General features: G+C 39.6%; 1 protein-coding gene across 4 annotated transcripts; it reads right to left on the bottom strand.

The window, feature by feature from the left end:
* Positions 1–220: 220 nt before the first annotated feature.
* Positions 221–21,190, bottom strand: LOC141912515 (tetratricopeptide repeat protein 17-like). 4 transcript variants are annotated; one of them, XM_074803763.1, is made up of 28 exons: positions 20,987–21,190; positions 17,379–17,523; positions 16,758–16,872; positions 16,147–16,270; positions 15,417–15,533; positions 14,203–14,460; positions 13,393–13,532; positions 12,652–12,818; positions 11,431–11,579; positions 10,947–11,072; positions 10,737–10,858; positions 10,364–10,550; positions 9,836–9,913; positions 9,299–9,523; positions 8,581–8,844; positions 8,136–8,180; positions 7,561–7,651; positions 6,658–6,930; positions 5,877–6,107; positions 5,747–5,791; positions 5,077–5,162; positions 4,829–4,999; positions 3,934–4,120; positions 3,320–3,455; positions 2,471–2,717; positions 1,780–1,899; positions 1,020–1,166; positions 221–503 (listed from the first exon to the last, which is right to left on the bottom strand). In XM_074803763.1, the coding sequence occupies exons 1-28, from the start codon at positions 21,089–21,091 to the stop codon at positions 357–359; spliced, it is 4,248 nt and encodes a 1,415-aa protein (XP_074659864.1). In that variant the 5' UTR covers positions 21,092–21,190; the 3' UTR covers positions 221–356. The 4 variants fall into 4 exon arrangements, with proteins under 4 accessions (XP_074659864.1, XP_074659866.1, XP_074659865.1 ...); XM_074803765.1 differs by lacking the exon at positions 6,658–6,930; XM_074803764.1 differs by lacking the exon at positions 8,136–8,180.
* Positions 21,191–21,513: the final 323 nt, after the last annotated feature.

Genomic DNA, 21,513 nt, shown 5'->3' with positions numbered 1-21,513 from the left:
TAGTAACGATGAACTTTTAATTGTCAACTTTCCACTGTTAAACTCTAACCAACTTTTGAGCAACTGCAGCCCCTGTTCAATAGTTCAATTGCTCAAAAGTTGGTTCAAGATAACCGGCTGATAAAGAGCATACTTACAATGAACTTTTAATCGTCGCTATGTCAACTATCCACTGGTTAAAACTCTAACCAACTTTACAGCGATATTATACATGTTCATGTACTTCGAAAAAAAAAATGCAAACATTCTCTCAAAAAACAAGATTCGTCGTATTCAATTTCATCTAGACTATCGTTGGACAAAACGACCCGGAAATACGTGATGATTTGCGAGTGAAACGATTGTCGTCGATGCGGTTACGGATTTCGCTGCTTCTTATATTTGTGCGGATTGGCGAGAACTTTAAAACACTGCACGGCGCGGAGTCTCGTCTTCGCCGGCTCGAAGCCCGACTGTAAACCAAGCGTCGACTCGTAGAACAATATCGCTTTTTGTAGATCGCTCTGAAGTTCACAGAATAGGAAATTCATCAGGTTTTATTTACGTGAATCTTTCAAGGTTCCTACAGGTTTCCCAAATTAATTCTCCATAAACTTTCCATACGGTCCCTAAGCTACACATTGCTGAGCTAGAACGGGCAATGTAGGCCCATTTGAAGTAAATAAGTGCCGATATCAATACCATCGGCAAAGTATTTTCATAAAGTTTATCATTTGTTTGTCAGGGATCCTTAATAAGCTTTATTTATCATGAATAATTATTGAAACTGTTATAGCAGTGAGAAGATGAACACTGTCTTTTTTGTCTGGTAGAATCAATATTTCTTGTGACCTGAAAATACTTTGTAGAAAACTGTACTCGGCTTATAAGTCGAGGTCAATAATTTAGTGGTAAAATCAAGGGTTAAAAACTCGACTTATACGCCGGTTTTTACGGTACATCTTAAAATCAAATGATCAAAATTGGGGCGAAATGATCTCGAAAAATAAAGGAACTCAATAAATGAAAATAAAACTCACCTTTTTCGCGGCGTAGATATTCGCCATCGTGAAGTGTATGACGACTAGTTTGGGTGAAATGTCCAACGCGATGCTGTTAGCGATGATGGCGTCGTTGATTCGACCAGCTCGGTGTAAAACATTCGCTAAACTCACCAACGCTATATCCTGAATATACATAGAATAATTGTCATCAATTCGCAGTGAATTCGAATTGAAATTTTCAGAGCTGCGACCGATTCACGTAAAATACAGCGGAACCTACTCGGTTGCAACAAACTTAGATACAATAGAACCCGAAATGAAGAAAATTCCAAATTTTGAAGAAGCGTCTGCATCACTTACAGTAGACTGATTCCTCCTAAATCAGTACTGTTTATCTCGGTGAACTAGTAATTCACTGGTTTCATTAGCAAATTTTCATCCTTTACACTTCTAAACGCAGTTTCTAATTCAGTAACCTCCCAAGGTAATTGGGCAAAAACAAATCCTGTTCCCAACTTTACCGATTTAGGCCCAGTCTACTAGACAACTTCTTAAATTTTTAATTGCCTTTTTCTCAAAATTGAAAGAGTTTTAAAGGAGTTTCAGGCATTTTGTTCAAACTACCGGTAAAGGAATTTCAAGCATTTCCAAAAGCATTGTTTAGAGAAGTTTTTTAAGGAATCATAAGGAGTCATAGGGATCCTGCAGTATGAATCTATCGAAAAGAACAAATTTAAAATTTCATCCCAGTACATGAATAGATTTTTTGATAGTTTGCCCTGATGAGAATACTTACGCTGACACTGTACGGACTCAAATGTAACGCCAGACGGATACAACTGACTGCGTTAGCCGCATGACCCTTCACTCTCCAGTACAGCGCTGCCAGATTAGCCACAACCCATGACGGATCGTTCTATAAGCGATAAATCGAAATAGATCACATTAGAATTGTATTTTCAGCTACAAATCTCAACTCAATAAAATTCTACACTTCAAAATCAGCTATTAGCAAGTACCCTGCCACACTAGACAGAATGTGCAGCTTAGGTTTATCCAGGTAGAGCTTTTCGTGAAATTTGCCTCATTGATTATACAAGGAGCAATCTAATTGGTGCCGCAAGTTTTCATGCGGCAAACCTGTGCACCTAGTAAGTCGAAAAAGTTCACATTAGAGCTGTATTTTTAGCTACAAATCTCGACTCAATAAAATTCTACACATCCACATCAGTTATTAGCTGGTATTAAACCCGAGCTAAGATGATATCAATCTTGTTTCATTTCAGCCCAGGTTTTTCCAGTTATAGTTTTTTCTTGAAATTCGCCTCAGCGATTATACAACGGGCAATCTGATTGGTGCCGCAAGATTTCATGCGGCAAACTGTGCACCTGGTTTAGTGTGGCAGGGTTTCAATGCTGTGGCTGAGTCTAGCAATGTCATCAGGTTCGAATCTCTGCCGAGGGAGGATTGAGGAAGTCAGACGTACCTGTTGCATCGAATGAGCGATGATAGTACCGATATCGTCGAGGTCGCGATTGTTGCCGCCCATTAATTGCTGTAAAACGTCTTTCAAACCGATCTCCGGGGAATACGACAGAGACTCACATTGTTGAACACCGCGTAGATGATCCATCGTGTCGATGCTCGGGTCGAACTTGACGAACGAATCGCAGCTCGGTTCGCCCGGTTTCATCGACGTCAAATCGCTCTTCAAATCGACGTGTGCAGAAATCCTTGAAACACAGAGGATACTTTACTTTACATTGGGTACTACAGGGCGATCACTTTTCCCTGACTTGATCAGCTAAGAATCCGATCAATTAATTCAGTCAAATATGTAAAGACGTAGACAGAAACTGTTTGAATTTACGCACAATCTTGAAATATCCAAAAATTTCCCTGATGATTCCCTGGCCCGTTTTTATAAACTGGTATTCCCTTTAACCCGGGGGCTAACTCAATTCATTATCGATTAAGTTAGCCCCCGGGTTAAAGGTAAAACCAGTTTATTAAACTGGCCCCTGATTATTAGGTTTTAGTGTTTCTATTTTTTACAAAATTCTATTCCTTGATTTCCTGATAAGTTGCCACCCTGTACTAGTCATGGAAGTATAATCCAGATGACCATGTACCCAAAAAGCCTATTGTAAACTAATCAAAGGCTTTTCCTTGATTTTCAACTTTTTTACAAAATTCCCTGACTATTCCCTGATTTTTAAAGAAAACAAAATTCCGCGACTCTTCCCTGATTTCAGGGTGGTAATTGGCGTCACTCTGAGTCTAGCGCTATAAACCGGATTCAAGCTGATTTTTCTACGGATGATTTGATACGTACTCGATAGATTTAGTAGTCACTGAAAGCCAGGTCGACGTAAACTGATTAATCTTCGTAACACCCTGAGGATTTTGTTGGCATTCTTCCCACGTCGGCCACGACAACAGCAGACGACTTTCTATGTGTTCCATAGCATCTGAAAATAGATCAATATTTTCAATTCCGAAATTTTACCTCCTTCGACACCGAAAGCCCAGTTTGATTGAACATATCAGTTTAATTTCTTCATCTGGTTTATCTTAACCCTTTCAGTGCATCTACACCACTATGTTTAAAACAGTGATGACTTTGCTTGTGCACTGCACCACAGTGATTTTGATGTACCGGTAATTTCTAAGATTTGCTAATTATCTTAAGCACTTTAGGGGATTAATTAGTCAGCAATGAAATGGTTAACTCAATTTAGGATGAGTTAATCAGGTTTACATACTAGGTCCAGTCATTCAAGATCTGACTAGGGCTCTTTTCGATTGGACTGTTTAGGTAGATAATATAATCTAAGGTAAAAGATTTCCACCATCTTCTAAACACGGCAATCGAAAGCAGACGGTTCCTCTTGCGTAAGAGTACAAGTGAAAAGGGCCTATGATTAATTAGTTGCACAATTCACTCACCGGGAAGTTCAGCTTCGAGTATATCGGGCATTTCGATACCGTAGAATACCCGAGTGACCTGCGTGATACACTGAGTGACAGCCGGAGCGCCCGGAGCATCCGACAACGGACACACGTTATTCACCTGAGATTTCACCCCGACCTCGAATTGCATAAACTCTTCACGGAATTTGATCGCTTCTTGTTTCTAAAAAATAAAACAATCGCCGGAAAACTCAGTGTATTTGTCTCGCTTGGCTTGACGACAGCTTCACAAAACAGGCGCCAGTGTTTATAGTAAAAGCTTGGAACAAATACCAGTTATGACCATATTTTAGTTCTTACGACTTATGACTAGTTTACGCTCATTTTGATTCTTTACTGAATCTTACTTATTAACACCAGTCTAAAAGAGCTAAATGATTTTGTTTCTATTGCAAATCTAACAACGTAAGACTGAGTTCATTTTGGTTCTACTAACAACTTCTGACTAGTTTTACGCTCATTTTGATTATTTTGTGAATCTAACTTTACACCAGTCTAAACGAGCTAAGTGCTTATCTTTCTATAGCGAATCTAACAACGTAAGACTGAATTATTTTCGTTCCACTAAAAACCTCGGGACCGTCTGACCTCATTTCGATTCTTAAAAACAAATCTAACAGATTAGGACCGGTCCTACGCTCATCGTGGTACTATTACTGATCTAATCTAATCTAATTCTAATGTAAATCTAGATCTAAAGGAAAACCAGGCACGCATACCGGTAATAAAACATATCTAACAGATTAGGACCGGTCTTAAGCTCATCGTGGTACTATAACCTATCTAATCTAACCTAATTCTAATGTGAATCTAGATCTAAGGGAAAACCGGGCACGAGTTCCGGTAATGAATATAACCGTAGAAAGATTACCTCGTTTTCGAACTCTTTAATCGTATCACAGCCGGGCGTCGTGACTCCGTCAATGAAAACCACGCAATCGTTCACGCCATATTGAATCTCCGGCGGCAGACGATACGATAATTTACGCTGAAGTTTTCCCTTCACGAAATTGATCTTTATATTCGGCATTATAATACCGTGCTGAAATGAGACGACGATAAGAAATATATAACGTTCAAAATGCCGCCTGAATGTTGAAATGTTATTTCATCAAATACCTGGAATATTATCGTCTGGCAGTCGATACCGCTGCAATACGAATATTTTCGCAGTAGTTTTTTCAATTGCATCACCTGTTTACCATCTAGAAATGAGAGATTACGAAAACGAATTATTAATTACGCAGTCACGGCAGACTCTGCTCGAGAACCTGAAAACTTGTCTGATTTGGGAACAATATCCGAGTTGGATGGTAAAGTAGACTCCGCTTAAGTCGGATCTTTTGACTCAAGAGTGATATCTGAGTTAGATGGTACAGTAGACTCTGCTCATGTCGGATCTTTTGACTTGAGAGTGATATCTGAGTTTGATGATACAGTAGACTCCGCCCAAGTCTGATCTTTTGACTTGAGAGTGATATCTGAGTTGGATGGTAAAGTGGACTCCGCTTAAGTCAAATCTTTTGACTTGAGAGTGATATCTGAGTTGGATGGTACAGTAGACTCCGCTCAAGTCTGATCTGTTAACTTGAGAGTGTATCTGAGTTGGATGGTACAGTAGACTCCGCTCAAGTCTGATTTATTGACTCAAGAGTGATATATGAGTTGGATGATACAATAGACTCCGCTCAAGTCCGACCTTTTGACTTGAGAGTGATATCCAAGTTGATCAGACTCTGAGCAATTGAGCGAAGGCTATCATATTATACCAGTCAGCGATGGAACTTACCGACAATAATTTTGAACGGTGCGGGCTCTACAGTCGGGGCTGCAACTGAAAATATTCAAATTTTACAAACATCTTCTATTTGTGGTATTGACAAATAACATCACTCAGTTCCCTACGATTAGTTAATTACCCGGACTAGATTCTAGTTTTTCGACGCTCATCACTGTCGTCGATTGTTTCATAGAGATAGACGGACTAGCAGACGAACTCGGACCCGTCGGACCTTTCACGTCGTTATTCGCCGTAGGAACCGGTAATTGTTCGGGTTTTTCTTGCGTTTTACTCATCGTTGAAATGTCCGGTTCGCTTTCGACTTTTTTGTCTTCAGGTACGACTACATCGACATCCGGTCCGACTACATCTAAATAGATAAATCAATACGGATTATTTACACGTTCCCCGCTGTCTTGAATTATGTATGAAAGATTAACAAAGGGGCATGACTTTTATTCGACTCGCTTTCCCAGACTATTCCCTGACGTGGACGTTGTTTTCCCTGACTTGATCTGCTAAGAATCCAATCATTTAACACAGTGACATACTGTATACACGGAAACTGTTTGATTTTACGATCTAGCAATCTTACTATTGAATACTATTGAAAGTTTTGAATACCGGTAATTATTTTTAACTATTCTGCACATGATAATCATTGTTTAACAAAGCGGAGTTAGTATATGAATTGTAGGGTATAAGGTCCTAAAATGGAATTATTTGTCACCTGAAAAAAGAGAAATTAACAAAGCACCTTTAACACCACTTCTATACAACAAACACCATTTGAAGAAAAAGGTCTTAAAGGTCAGTAAGTACAATCAGCAGCTAAATTAAAACAGCGGAAAACCGTTTGAAAACCCGATCACCAGCTTAAAAAGCACCACCATTTCATCGCATGAAAACTGTTTCTTTACCATTCTTCTTGTCATTCGAACCGGTTCGTACCGGTTGCGCATTATCAGCAGACGCCGCAGCCTTCATAGTCGGTACTTCTCGTTGCTGCGGTGTATTATTGGTTTTTTTAACGACAGGTACGTGTCGTCGCGGCGGCGAATTCTCGCGTATATTGTTGTTGTTGTTGCTAGATGCGGGCGACGATGAACAGGAAGGCTTTGCGGAGCACTTGGAACAACATTGACGCGAACAATGACGGACGGTATTAACACGCGCGTCGGGTTTAGGCATGCCTGTATTTGATGAATATAGATATATATAGAGTTTGTATGTATTTCAATTATAAATGGAAGTGTCATTAGTAACCAGGACCCAGTTCCATGTGTCACCCTGATAGACTGCTGATATCAAACTCAGTATTTCAGGGTAATGAGCAAAACCCACAGTTAATGATGATAACAGTTTATTCCGACAGTTTCGAAGTTTTGACTGAACTTCATTAACAGAGAAACGTGAAAACATGATGTAATCAGTAATGATATTGAGCACACTTTCTTTTGAAATATAAATGTCTCTGTCCCTAACCTTCCTAAAGTAACTTTCTATATTCTAAATTACCGTACTGCATATGATTATTATGTTATTTTTGTTTCTCTGAGGATTGAGTTTAGTCTGAACTTCGAAACTATCAGAATTCTCGCGATGCCATCAGGTTTTAACTTCTGCCGAGGGAGGATGTACCTGAGGATCAGATTTTTCTGGGGCACGGCCACTATAGACCCCCTTTTCAGTTCGATCAATTAAAAATTTCCAAAAATTTGTATATTCTTCACGCTACCGACTTGCATTTCAAATTCTCAGCGAGAGATCATCGGGATCAGGCATGAGCGCACGAGTTTAACGATTGAACAATTAGAACTCACCACATTTCGGATCCTTCAGTTCGTAGTGATGGGTATTTCCGGTGCTTCTACGAGTACGAGTTTCCACGACGCAAATCTCTCGACCTTGATCCTGAATAATCGAATAACGACGGTAAAATTAAACGCTGATAATCGGGAATCATCGGTCGATCTCGTGATCAAACCAAACTCAAACCCATCTATCCGAGTTACCCAAGCCGACGCTTGTCTCTTATTAGTACGAAAACAAGTTAACCAAGCAGTTGCATTTTAGTTTCAATCAAATTTTCTTGTTCTTGTATTTCTTGTTATAGAATAGTAATACTGAAAATCAGGAACAGTAGTCGGCAGCTCCGATTGGAGAACTAAATTTAACTGACAGCAGTAAACTTCGCTGAAAGCGCACAATCAGTTGAATTACGATTACCATTGAGTCAGGTAATCTATAAGCCTACTGAAAATGACTAGCAATATATTCCAGTTGACATTTGCAGAATTCAGGCTTTCAGTTTTAGCTGAGTTATCGGCATTTGAATATGATACGATTCGTGAAACTATTCTTGGATAAATATATGAGATTAAGATATAAAATATACCAGATAACAAATACGAAGGTGGATCCGATCGGGAGGGGGTCCATCCTAGTAAAATATACATACAGCATTTACAGGTAATGATACGTTTTCAGTTTGACATTTAATTTCGTAGTAGTTTGACTTGTCGAGCCCATCAGACTGAAGTTTTCATAGAAAATAGACCTGATGAATCCAAAATCTTAATAGGTACTGTTTATCTGGTTCGATGGTTTTTTAAGCAAATTATCATCTTTTACACTCAGTTTCTTATTCGGTAACCGCCTAATTGCCTATTTCTCAAAATCGAAGGAGTTTCTAATATTTTTCTAAATTTAGAGGAGTTCCAAGCACCTTCCAAAGCCATTAAGAAGGAGTTCTCAAGGAATCAAAGAGTTGTAGGGACCCTAATCTATCAGATTAGCTAGTATCTCGTTGAATTAAATGAATGAATATTAGTTGAACTCACCGTATTACACACGACGCGACTCTCCGTCTGGTGATCGTTATATTGGCAGCTCGCCATATTCGGCGTGAAAACCGTCGGTTCTTGTTGTTGCTGTTCGGCGGGTTTCGGCGGCTGAAACTTATCCTTACAAGCGACGGTCGTGTAGATTTCGATGATTTCCTTGTTGAACGGATCTTGTCGCAGCGCCTCGCGATAGTGATACAACGCGCCGGTGAAGTTACCTTTCACCGACAGCAGATGTCCCATCATGAAGTTCGTCGCCGGCTGAAATAACGATCGTGTAAAAATAGTAATACCTTTGATGATAATAAGGTGACCTTTATTTGACATGCTTTTCCCCTGAATACTATTCAACTTGTTTTTCCCTGACTCTACCCTGACATGGACGTTGTTTTCCATGACTTGATCTGCTAAGAATCCAATCAATTAACACAGTCAAATACTGTTTGAAACAAATTTCCTTGACTTACCCTGAATTTCATAAGATTCCCCATTTTTTTTCAAGAAAAGGAAATTGCCTGACTTTTCCTTGGTTTCCAGGTAAGAGTTCACCCTGGATAACCTTTTCAACTCTTAACCTATTTAAACATTTTAACTTCTCTCAACACCTTTTTAACTTATCAGTAAGCCCTCACTCGGACGTGGGACTGGAGAAGTTAGACCGAGTTAAGCAAAAGGTGTAGACACACTATGAGGTTAAACCAATACAATAACTTACCTCGAGATCATTAATTTTCAATACGTCGTTGACAACTTGTAAAGCTTCGGGAATGTGTCCGTGTTTGTAGAGAATGCTGGCGAGGTTGACGAGCGGAACGTCGCGATACTGATCCTTAACGAACGCTAGAGATCGACGAATACATTCGATACTCTGGAAGAAATTTCCCTGCACGCGCCAGAACAGAGCCGCCAGATTATACATGATCCACTTCGCTCCGATCTTCTGCAAAGTGTGAAATGATATGTATTTTATGAGGTGTATTTAAACTTCAGAGTGCGGTTCCGCAGATGTGAGTTAGAGTTAACTCAATTTGTAAATCAGTTCATTTTCAATGCGAGTCAAATTTAATTCAGAACTGTGTAACCGGATCGCGGAAAGTGGTTCATAGTAAACATAGTTGGTTTGATTTGACTCCAGAGTTAACATAAGTTTTGTTCCTTGTTTTTCAAACTTCACATTCAAATCTTAACCGAGAAATATGGAATCGGGTCCGGATGGCCGACTTAACCGACTTTTCCTTAACGTTCAATTTACCTTTCTAAGAGCTGTGAGAATTCGTTGTCCGATGTCCTCTTCGGCCGTGTCGTGTTTATCAACAAGATGCAACAACCACTGAACAGAAAACAAAACAATCCATGTAAATAGTTCGTGCATGCGACACAAAACTAAGCAGTATGAAAAATGTTTCTGGTCTTCATCCACGCACTAACGCAGGGTACGATCTAAGCACTCGTCCGATTGCCCGGGACAAGTATACCATCATCAGGGCAAGTAGGTTATCATTATCACTTGTCCGCCGGGCTAGTGCAATTTTATGTCACAAAGCCTTTTCCCACTCGATACAACAGATGATAGTGCCACCAATCGGACTGCCTGTGAAGGGCGAGTATTTTTTGCGGGGGCAAGCGAAATTTCAGATATGCTTGGCCCCCGGGTAAGTGGCTTTCATTCCTTAGATCGGACCCTGTTACGCCATTTTAGATTAACGATCTATGCGCTTCAAATAAAACCGCACCAGCTGCTATACGCTATCATTGCCAGCAGAATGTATAAATGTCGTACCTGTTTGGCGTCTGTGTCCGGTTGATGTGCGGACTCTTTAGCGCGTTCCTGTATCGGTTGAAAATGATCGTACTGATTCGGACTCTCGGTGATGTCGTCGATATCGACGCACGACGGCGGGTACCACGGCAACGGGTGTTCGTCGTGTAAGCCGAGACCTTGCACCGAAGACAACAACGCTTTCACCCTACAAACAAATACAGGGTGTAAAGAAAAAATGGAAATTAAGGAGTGGTTTTTCTTGAAAATGTGTCGAATACAGGGTGCGATAAAATGGAAATTTAGGGGTTAGTTTTTCTTGAAAATTTGTCGAATACAGGGTGCGATTAGATGGAAATTTAGAGGTGGTTTTTCATGAAAATGAGTCACTTACTCGAAGCCTTTATTTTCGGCTGGTAGGTACGCCGGTGGAAAGTCGGTCCATGCCGGATACTTCGTCGATTTACAGTCGTCAAGCAACGGCCAATGAGGCGCTCTATACGGCAAATTAGTGGCCTAAAATAAACAACAGCGAACGAATAAAATTTCAATAAATCTGGTAAATGCTAAACGAAATAATTGCGAAAAGTAAACCTAAACTTACACTCGGTGGTTCCGGATGTTTTTTATAGTATAAAGGAGGTCGTATGGGTTTCTCGTAATCAGTGATCGATTGCGTAGTAGTTGAAGGAGCAGACGCCTGCATCTCCTTCTCTTTCTCTTCTTCCAACTAGAATTTCATTAATGAAAACACATTTTACAATTTCGTTACAACCGCTTTGTGTTTTTAGTATGAAATCCAATGATATTAAGCAAAAAGAGTCAAATATAATTAACACAGAGAAATTGTAGGCATTCTTCCTTGGCAGATGGCATCATGAGACTCATGAGACTCTGTCATGTTTCTACCTCGCAAGGAACCTGATGCCATCTATGATGGCATCATTGAGACTCTGTCACCTTCCTACCTTGCAGGGATTTGAACCTGACGAAAACACAAGACTCAGCCACAAATTACCTGTTTTTTGTACACAAGACTCAGCCACAAATTACCTGTTTTTTGTACACAAGACTCTGCCACAAATTACCTGTTTTTTGTACGTTTCTTTGCGTTCTTTCTCAGCCTCGTAAAACGATACGGCGTCCAGGTCATCCGTAGGTTCCGTCTCTTCACGTCGCCCCCACGAACATTTCAATATATTACGACCGTCTTTTTCCACCAATTGACACGTTTGACCTGAAAGGGCAAAATCAAAAATTGAACTGACATTGCATAGTGTCCCAACTATGTGAGGGAGGATTAGATATTCGTAAGTTTTAACGCCGGATAAAACTTTGGTATTTTTTTATAAGATTGAGTTGGTGCATCATATATTACATAGTTCATATTCTTAACCACATGATTAGAGGCCATTTCTGAAGTATTTCGATGGCAAAAATTGAGTTGATTAACGCCATTTTTCTCTCAAATACTCATTTGAAATTCAATTCAGCATATACCCCCAGTCGCTTAGCCAAGGTCTATTTTACTGCTTCAATTTTGCCACAAAAGAGGATTTTCACTCACTTACTAAAATTTAAATACCAGCATGAAATTGCGAGACAAAATTGGCACACTATTATCCTTATAATGACTATGAACAACCCAAATTGATCGGGGCTATTTTCGGCGAGTTCATTGTTGTAATGCACTGGCAACAGGACAGTAATTTAATTGTAGATGAATTTCTTTTTTTAAAGTAGTCAACACTATTGTAGTTATATCCGGGTGTGAAAATCGCTCCTTTTCAAAAACAATTTGTGATGGAATGGTGAACGCTATTGAACGCATAGTAATTTATGATGCTGGTCCTCAGGGAACAGCATTACATGAATCATACAAGATAAAATTAGATACAATTAAACATACTTTTTCAATTCAATACTTTTACTATAATAGAAAACACACCCAGTTGGCATGAAGCCAAGGAGTAAAACGGGATAGTCAACTGTATGATAACAACGTTTACCGTACAACTAACACAACAGAGGGAAAGACCCCAAACAGAACAGAATCACCGTTAAGAGAGTCTCTCGTAGAAGTCTCTCATATCTTCCTAACCCCCCCCAAAAAAACAAGATGAGTTATATATCCTAAGCGTTCATATCAGAATGCCAGGGAAAAAAATGGTGGGTATCACCTCGGATTGTGTAGCGCACTCTTCCCCAGGTTCGTAGAGAACAATCATTGATCGATTGATCCAAATTCTGAGAATATTGGCAAAAACGGAAATTAGGAAAGGGTCGAAGTCAATGAAAATGAGATTTACCACCACGCATTAGATGTTCCCTGTTTTTATAACGTTCGTAATAAACGTGTTGATTGAGTCTAACGTCCTCGCTCATTCGTTCGTAGAATAGTTTATCCTGTTCGCGTTGGAAGTATTCGTGTTTCTCCTGGTAATTACGTAAATCCTCGAGGGTTCGTTGCAACGATCTGCAAATGAGAAAATATCGGTCGAAACTTGCACAATTATTTCGGAATTTACGGGGATCCGGTTTCGTATGAAGCGGGGCAAAATTACTGAATAATTCAGTAATTTTGCCCCCCTTCAATAATGGACAACTATGACAAAGGGTCAGTTGCTCAGAAGTTCATTAAAGCTAACCATAAGGGGCCAGTTGCTCAAAAGTTGGTTAAAGATAACCGACCGTTAAATACCATAGTTACCATGAAATTTCAATTGTCACCATATCAACTATCCACTGGTTAACTCTAACCAACTTTTGAGCAACCAGCCCAAGATAAATAAGATAATAAGACAGGGAGCAAACACACTTTAATTACATTTCACAGACCAGACAACCTGTAATAGTAATATGCGAATTCCCAGAGTTTCCTGTTTTTTTTTTGGATAAAATTTGTCAAATTCCCTGAGTTTACACAGATTTTATCTAGATTTTTCTGATACCCTGCATTTTGCAGGTTTTCCAGGGTATGGCTACCAGCCACACTCCCTTGTATTGTCCAAAGAACAGTTATGATCAATGTCTCTAACTAGAATACTCACTCGTGTTGCGCCTCCAGTGCCGCCTCTAATTGCGCGTGGCATAAAACGGCGTGACGTCGTTTCGCGGCCGCTTCGAAATCCGGCTGGATTTTCAACGTGTTTTCGAAGCAGACGACCGACTTGTTATAATCACCGAGAACCTGGACGAAAAACATCACAACTAGATCACAAAAATAAAACGATTCATTTTGATAATGACGTATTCCAACAACACGACCACTCCTTCCAGTATCAACCAAAAGTTAAACATCAGTTTCTCAGTCAAATTGACCTGTTCATTTTCGGTTACTTGAAACGCAAATCTTAACCATTCTTAACCATGATTCTCGAGGGAAGACCGGAATCCCGGATGACGTCAGCAGTGACATCATCAGTGTGATCAAGCCTGTAGAAACAGGCGAAAGCTAACAAGTAAGTTTCGCTAAATATTCGGAGTTCCTACGGTTTAAATTAGGATACTATTCATATTACCCGAATAGATGAACATACATCAACGAAATCTTAACCAGATTGTCTCCATGATCCAGTTAGATTTCAAAATAGATAATTTGTTTCTCAAGATTCTGAAGTCCAAAATTGACCACACACCTGATTTTTTCTACTTTTTCAATAAAAACCCCAAGGAAAATTGTTTTGAGTAGAAAATTGACAGGGCTGCCAATCTCTGAAAAGTGCTATCAGTAGAAAATTGAATTTTTTCCAATAACATACTATTGAAATAGGGGGTCTGGGGACCCAACCACAGGAATTTTTTTAAAATCAAAGGTAAAAGGGGATTTCCAACTGTGTAACCGGGATCCTTGGACTCACCGCGTATATATTCCCCAGCGTGAAATGATTAACGTTCAGTTCCTTCGAAATATCGAGCGCCGCGTGCACGACGATGGCCGCCTCCGTCGAATAACGCGCGCGATGTAGAATATTCGCGAGACTGATCTGAGCGATGTCTTTCTCGTGTTGCGGCGAGTAGTGCAGCGCTCGGCGTAAACACTCGACCACCTGATACGGGTTGCCTTTAAATCGCCAATAAAACGCGGCCAGATTGTATAAAACCCACGACGTACGATTCTGTGAAAATAAAGCGAAGAAATCAGAATTTTGATTACGTGAACAGACAAACCCTGCTATACCACCCTCCCATATACCGCCACCCCCGCCTACCGCCAGGTTTTCTCAATGAACACATCGATACAAATAAATATTAAAACACCCCCGCCATATCACCCTCCCATATACCGCCACCCCCGCCTACCGCCAGGTTTTCTCAATGTACATATCGATACAAATAAATATTAAAACACCCCCGCCATATCACCCTCCCATATACCACCACCCCCGCCTACCGCCAGGTTTTCTCAATGTACACATCGATACAAATAAATATTAAAACACCCCCGCCATATCACCCTCCCATATACCACCACACCCGCCTACCGCCAGGTTTTCTCAATGTACACATCGATACAAATAAATATTAAAACACCCCCGCCATATCACCCTCCCATATACCGCCACCCCCGCCTACCGCCAGGATTTCTCAATGTACATGTCGATACAAATAAATATTAAAACACCCCCGCCATATCACCCTCCCATATACCGCCACCCCCGCCTACCGCCAGGTATTCTCAATGTACATCTCTATACAAATACATAGTTAAACACCCCCGATATACCGCCCTCCTATATACCGCCACCCCTGCCAGGTTTTCTCAACGTACATCTCAATATAAATAAATAGTATAACACCCCCGATATACTGCCATACTCTCTATACCGCTAAAATCATTCTGCACCGATGTGGGCGGTATATCCGGGGGTTGACTGTAATTTGGTGAACTTCTGAATGAATAGGTAATTAGCGGTTAGTAAGAGAGTTTGAAACATTATGTCTTTTAATTTTATCTTTTAATCTTTTAACCTTTGTATATAGCTGGTTTTAAACTAATGATCTATGCTATTTGCATCATCTCTACCGGGTTGGGGTATTAATTCTGAATGCACATTGTGTCGGTGAAACTCACTTTTAAAAGGGCTTCGTTAATCGCGTGTCCGTATTCATCGACCTTTTCCTTCGAGGTCAGCGCGCTCCTCACGCCCAGCTCCGGGCTACCCGTTAGATTGTGGCGATTTTTGATACCCTGAAAAAAATATATAAATTCAGTACACAGATCGATGAAGAAATAACCACCGTAAAACAATTTCACAGTTCTCGATTATACTGAATGATCTCTCTCAATTAACGTTGTCTTGACCTTTCAACCCAATTCTATTCGCTATTTTCAAACATTGATTTATTACAGTTACAACAAAACAGCGTAACACATAACAACCACAAGAGTGCTAGGGCTATTTGAAACCGGGCATATCTTCTATTACCAATCTACCTTTGTTCTGATTTGTTTAAACACTGCAACATTGAGTGGGCTATCATTTCTGAAAACTCAGATTTCACAGCAGTTAATCCTAACCTAGGTTTCTCCCCCTAAAATCAACTCCTCGCTCTCAGCATCCTAGTAGATACACTCATCACATAGTAACCTTTTTGTAACTGCATGATTTCACAGTGAGTTGATAATTTCTAACCTAGGTATCTCCCCCTAAAATCAACTCCTCACTCACAGAATCCTAGTTAGTAGATACAGGCATCACATAGGTAACCTTGTATTGTTGTTAATGCATGATATTTCAGTTTTCTAAATACTAAACATTCACTTATCTTTGAAAACCGAAATGATAGTTTCTGTACTGTACCTCTAGATGTTCGAATGAATGAATGCTATATTCTAATGGAATAATCTCGACACATTTCGGTGAAGTAAAACCCGATTGAGGAATGGCGCTAGATTTCTTCGTCGAAGATAAATGTTCTTCCGGTCTGTAACGCAAAAAGAAAAGATCAAATTCAAGTTTCAATCTGTTGCAGTACACACTCCTGCCCTAGTAGTAGACTCATCTACTCGCGTAGCGATTCCAGGCTGATGACCTCACAAACGTGGACATCATGACAAGCGTCTGCCGGAAGCCGCATTCACCCTACACATAATTCAGAACGTTCAAAATATAGCCCGTTCCAATTTAGGATGGAATGAATGTCGCACAATTGATACGTCAATTCTAAGTCAATCTATTCTATTTTTAGAATTTACCAATTCAGACCTACTAAAATACTGATACGTTCTAAAATTCTAGAATGGACGATTCTATGCGTGTGAATAGAAACTTTGCTTATATCGCTGGTCAATCACAGCGTTACGTCCACCTGGACCAGTGATAACAGCCGAGTCAAAAATACGTTGAAATTCGACGGGACTAACTAGCGATAGTGTCAACGCGGCTCTAGTGAACGGGGTACACATCATTACCTGATGCCTTTATTTTCCAGAGGTAAAACGGTAGAAATGTAAAGATCGAATTCTGGCAGCGGTTTACCAGCCAGCTGACAGTCAACGTTCGTCTTGTAAAATCGCTGCTCCAAACCTACAAATAAAAAACAACAATATCAGGCGAATCAATTGAAATTGTCTTGTAATAACGTCAAAAACATATTAAAGGAATATTGAAGGACGATGGGTAGGGTCTGCAGTAGGTCAAAAAGCTGGTTAAAGATAACCGGCGGATAAATACCAAAGTCATGACGAACTTCTAATCGTAACTATGTCAACTATCCATTGGTTAACTCTAACCAACTTTTGAACAAACAGCAGCTGCAGAGAAAACAAGCAAGTTAACCACAAGCCGTTTCTATTGTTGAGTCCAAAAGTGGCCTTAAATCATTAGACTGGTCTTAACTCGTTACATTGACTATATAGCCGAAGTCATGACTATTGGAACCACCACATACTGCAAGGTTTATATCGTGGCAGAGTTTCATGATGCCATCAGGTTTGAATCTTCACTAAGCGTACAATGGGTCTACTGGGACAAAGAGGATGGTAATGCAATATATGGCAACAATAACAATTTCGTTATCTTCGTTAACGTACCGACATCTTTATCTTCGTTTTTATCGATGACTTGTTTTTGAGTGATCAGTTCACCTTTCAGTCGTTCGAGAAGATCAGCTCGTTCCTCCTGTTTGAGCAGCGCTACGAGATCGTACGGACGACGTAGATTAAACAATGAATCCACCTACAATAATAACATAAACAACATCAATGAGCAGCTTATCACTGAGGCTTTACTCAGGCTTTCCCCTGACACGGACATACCGCACCCTACGCGGCTCTGCTAACTTCAGCAACCTCTCAGAAAAACATTTCAAAGTTTTTTAAGCCACGCGAGCGTTTTGACCCGGGCCATCAGTTCATACTGCTGCCAATAGGTCCGTGCCTGTTCGACTCGGGTTAAATTTGTGCCAAAAACATCGGACCAAGCCGTAATCATCTGTGTGTTAAAAACAATGAGGCTCAAATTAATAAGTAATCAACAGTAGGACCCTCAGTAACATCTTTCATATTTCTGTTCAAATTAATCAGTAATCAACAGAAAGACCCTCAGTAACATCTTTTATATTTCTGTTCAAATTAATCAGTAATCAACAGTAAGACCCTCAGTAACATCTTTCATATTTCTGTTCAATTTAATCAGTAATCAAGTGGGTAAGACCCTCAGTAACATCTTTCATATTTCTGTTCAAATTAATCAGTAGTCAACCGTAAGACTCTCAGTAACATCTTTCATATTTCTGTTCAAATTAATCAGTAATCACAAATCAATAACTTACTGAACTGTTTATCTCAGTAAACACGTTAATTTGGTGGTTTTATAAGCAAATTTTTATCCCTAACATCCGCTAAACTCCGTTCCTAATTAGGTAACCACCTAATTGGGTAAAGTAAAGATCCCGCTATCAACTGTACCAATTTAGATGAAGCCTATGTACAACTACTTAAGTAGGACATCTAATTGCCTACTTCTCAAAATTGAAGGAGTTTCTGACATTCTTCTCAATTTAAAGGAGTTTCAAGAATTATTAAAAGCTTTTTTCCATTTAGAAGGAGTCAATCAAGGAGTCATAGGGAACCAGCTAGAATTGTTTCTATATTAAACAGAATGTCTCAGAAAATGGCATGTCATACAGTTTAACTATAATGAAATTACGACATGAAAGAAAAATTTATTAACGCGACCTCATTTTACACACGTCAAATTATATTTTCCACACGCCGTCTGAGTCAGTTCATGTCCACAAGAAGTCTGAACACAATAAAACAATGCCACATATGACTGCACTTAAGTGACACGTGGATTTGAATCGTTGCCAGATATAGTAACAACAATTCAGAGAGATCATTTCTGAAAAGAGTTCGAAGCCGCAGTAGAAACCATGCGATCATGTGGTGCCAGATTTCGAACATGTGTGCCCCACAGAGTCGTCAATACACGGGAGCCATACATAGTTCAACAAACCGATACAAACGTAAAGGTCTTTTATAACGCGACCGTTGACACCGGTGAAAAATAGGGGAAAAGAAATAGACTTTCTAAATTTCGTCGTTTATCTTTCTTAGGTTTTTCTAGTTTGGTTGTTCAGACTTGATGTTGGTTACTTCATGTTTTCAATGAGGAAAATAATACAAACTTAACCCTTTCAGTGCTGATTTATTTATACCCCTAAAGTGCTGGAGATAACTTGAAAATTTTGAATAATACCACCCTAGTGTGTTGAATAACGGGAATACCACTATAGTGCGTCTACACTACAGTGCGGTGTATCATTAGTTACTGATACTAATGATGTTTGACATGAACTGCCATCTTTCAAGAGAGATAATTACTAATTACTAATTATATAAATACACCACAGTGCGATGTACTAGCAAAATCCATCACTGATTTATACACCGATATAAGTTTAAATGTTTACATGAAAATGCACCCATGACTAGCTTTTTTAGGCTAACTCATTTTTTCGCTGTCCATGAATTTTCTGTTGTTTAGTTTTTCTATGGCTTTGCAAACCGTGATAGACCGAAATATACCAAATTCAATACCGTTCCGTTTACGGTACGTGACTGGGGCCGAATAGAAAGACCAACGACCCCGGAAGATTTGCAGACAGAATAGAAATTAATAGTCTGATATAAACACATGTTTTCAGAACTAACAATGAAATATCGGCGAACATTCTCGTCTGAGCCCATTCAGTGCAAGTCATGTGTATGACGTGTTATCAAACTGTTAGGCCTATCACTAAACGATCTTAAGTCTGATCTTTTGACTTGAGAGTGATATCTGTGTTGGATGGTACAGTAGACTTGGCTCAAGTCTGATGTTTTGACTTGAGAGTGATATCTGAGTTGGATGGTACAGTAGACTCGGCTCAAGTCTGATGTTTTGACTTGATAGTGATATCTGAGTTGGATGGTACAGTAGACTCCGCTCAAGTCTGATGTTTTGACTTGAGAGTGATATCTGAGTTGGATGGTACAGTAGACTCCACTCAAGTCTGATCTTTTGACTCAAGAGTGATATCTGAGTTGGATGGTACAGTAGACTCCGCTCAAGTCGGATCTTTTGACTTTTCAGATCAGGCAGGCCATCATGTAGGCCTATAGGCCAAATAGAGATGAGTCCAGGATAAATCTATTCAATAAACCGTGAATACCGGTACCAACATTCTCATCGAATAGGCCATGAATATAACTTCCTGGTTTACAATCTATTAAACTGAAACCAGGAAGTAACCAGGAAGTAACCAGTGAATCAATTATCACACCATAAATTGTCCAAAATACAAAGTTTGCAGTTTAAGTGTCATGAAAATAATACAGGACTCTTATAACGAGACAAGACTTGAAACAGTTTTTCCATTTAATCTTTGTCCACACTTTATCATAGAAAATCTATCTATAATAGATAGGCCCTAAGTTCATTTGCACAAAATCGAATTCACTCAATTCGACCATTTTTTACTAGTCAGCACCTTTAAAACAATTATCAAAATAACAAATGATTTTATTCGTACAAAATTCAACAACTACAAAAATTATTGTTACCAACACAGAAAAAGTCGATTAAAATTATATGACTTTGTTGAAGTCATGAAAATGAGAAGGTTGCCAAAGTTATTTATCATAATCTTGCTGTGTGAAACTGGCCAGCCCCCCCGGGTAAAATTTCATGGATGCGTTGAAGCTGATCCTACGAAAGTTTAAATTTCAATTACTTCCTCAATGAAATCATGAAGAACTACCAATAGGTGCGATAGCAATCAAACCAACAATTGTCAACTTTTACATGCAACTAGCCTAACTCTAGACCTAGGTCCTCTAATTTAGGAAAAGAAATGCTTTAATGTTGACGAGGTTCAACCATAGATTGCACTAAGTTTAGAATATTCTTTCATCCCAAACCACCACTCACTAGCTGACCAACCAACCAAGCTTTTTTAGCAACTTTTGGTGGCCACAAAAATGCTGCACAATCCCCACACTGAACTTTCTGAAAATCAAACTTTAAAAATTCCCAATAGAACACGTTAAGAATGAGATTAAATCGGCAAAAATTTTGTTGGAACATTGAGCCGTAAACGTAATCGAAAGTAGTCACTGTCAGTCAGTGAGTGTGTTGGAGGAGAGGGTTAACCTACCTGAGCTTGTAATCTGCCATCTTCAGTTACTATCCAATGCGTGGTCCCCTGAACCTCGATAATTATCAACAGAATAAAAACTAAATTAGTTATCGAGAATGTCATGATGTTTGAACTGCTTTCAGCGTCACCGCCGCATCGATAATTTAGAGCGAGGAGTTTGCAGTTTTGTTATTGATATTTAGAACGTACTTCCGCATTCGACTGTAGCGCCGGCTGGTCTACTGGTTACCTCTAAAACTCGGTTGCGGTGAAGTTCTAAAACACGTTTCCGGCCTCATTCTACGGCCGGTAATTGTATAATCAAATAAACAGTTTCCCTATGATTGTAAAACCATTGTAACAAAATCTTGACTTCCATCCCCTAAGGATGGTCTAGGCACAAAGTTAAACTCTAGGCATGGCTCCTCTCTGATGTTCCTAGTTAGTTACCTAATCGTTGGTGGTAAGCTTTTTATAATCGGATGGGCTTATACCAACGTGGTTTGTGAAAATATGCGATCGTGAAACTAAACCACAGACAGGTT

This window comes from Tubulanus polymorphus, chromosome 11 (genome assembly GCF_964204645.1).
Source record: "Tubulanus polymorphus chromosome 11, tnTubPoly1.2, whole genome shotgun sequence".
Taxonomy (NCBI): domain Eukaryota; kingdom Metazoa; phylum Nemertea; class Palaeonemertea; order Tubulaniformes; family Tubulanidae; genus Tubulanus; species Tubulanus polymorphus.
Note: the sequence above shows the minus strand (reverse complement) of the source record. Positions and strands in the feature narration are given on the sequence as shown.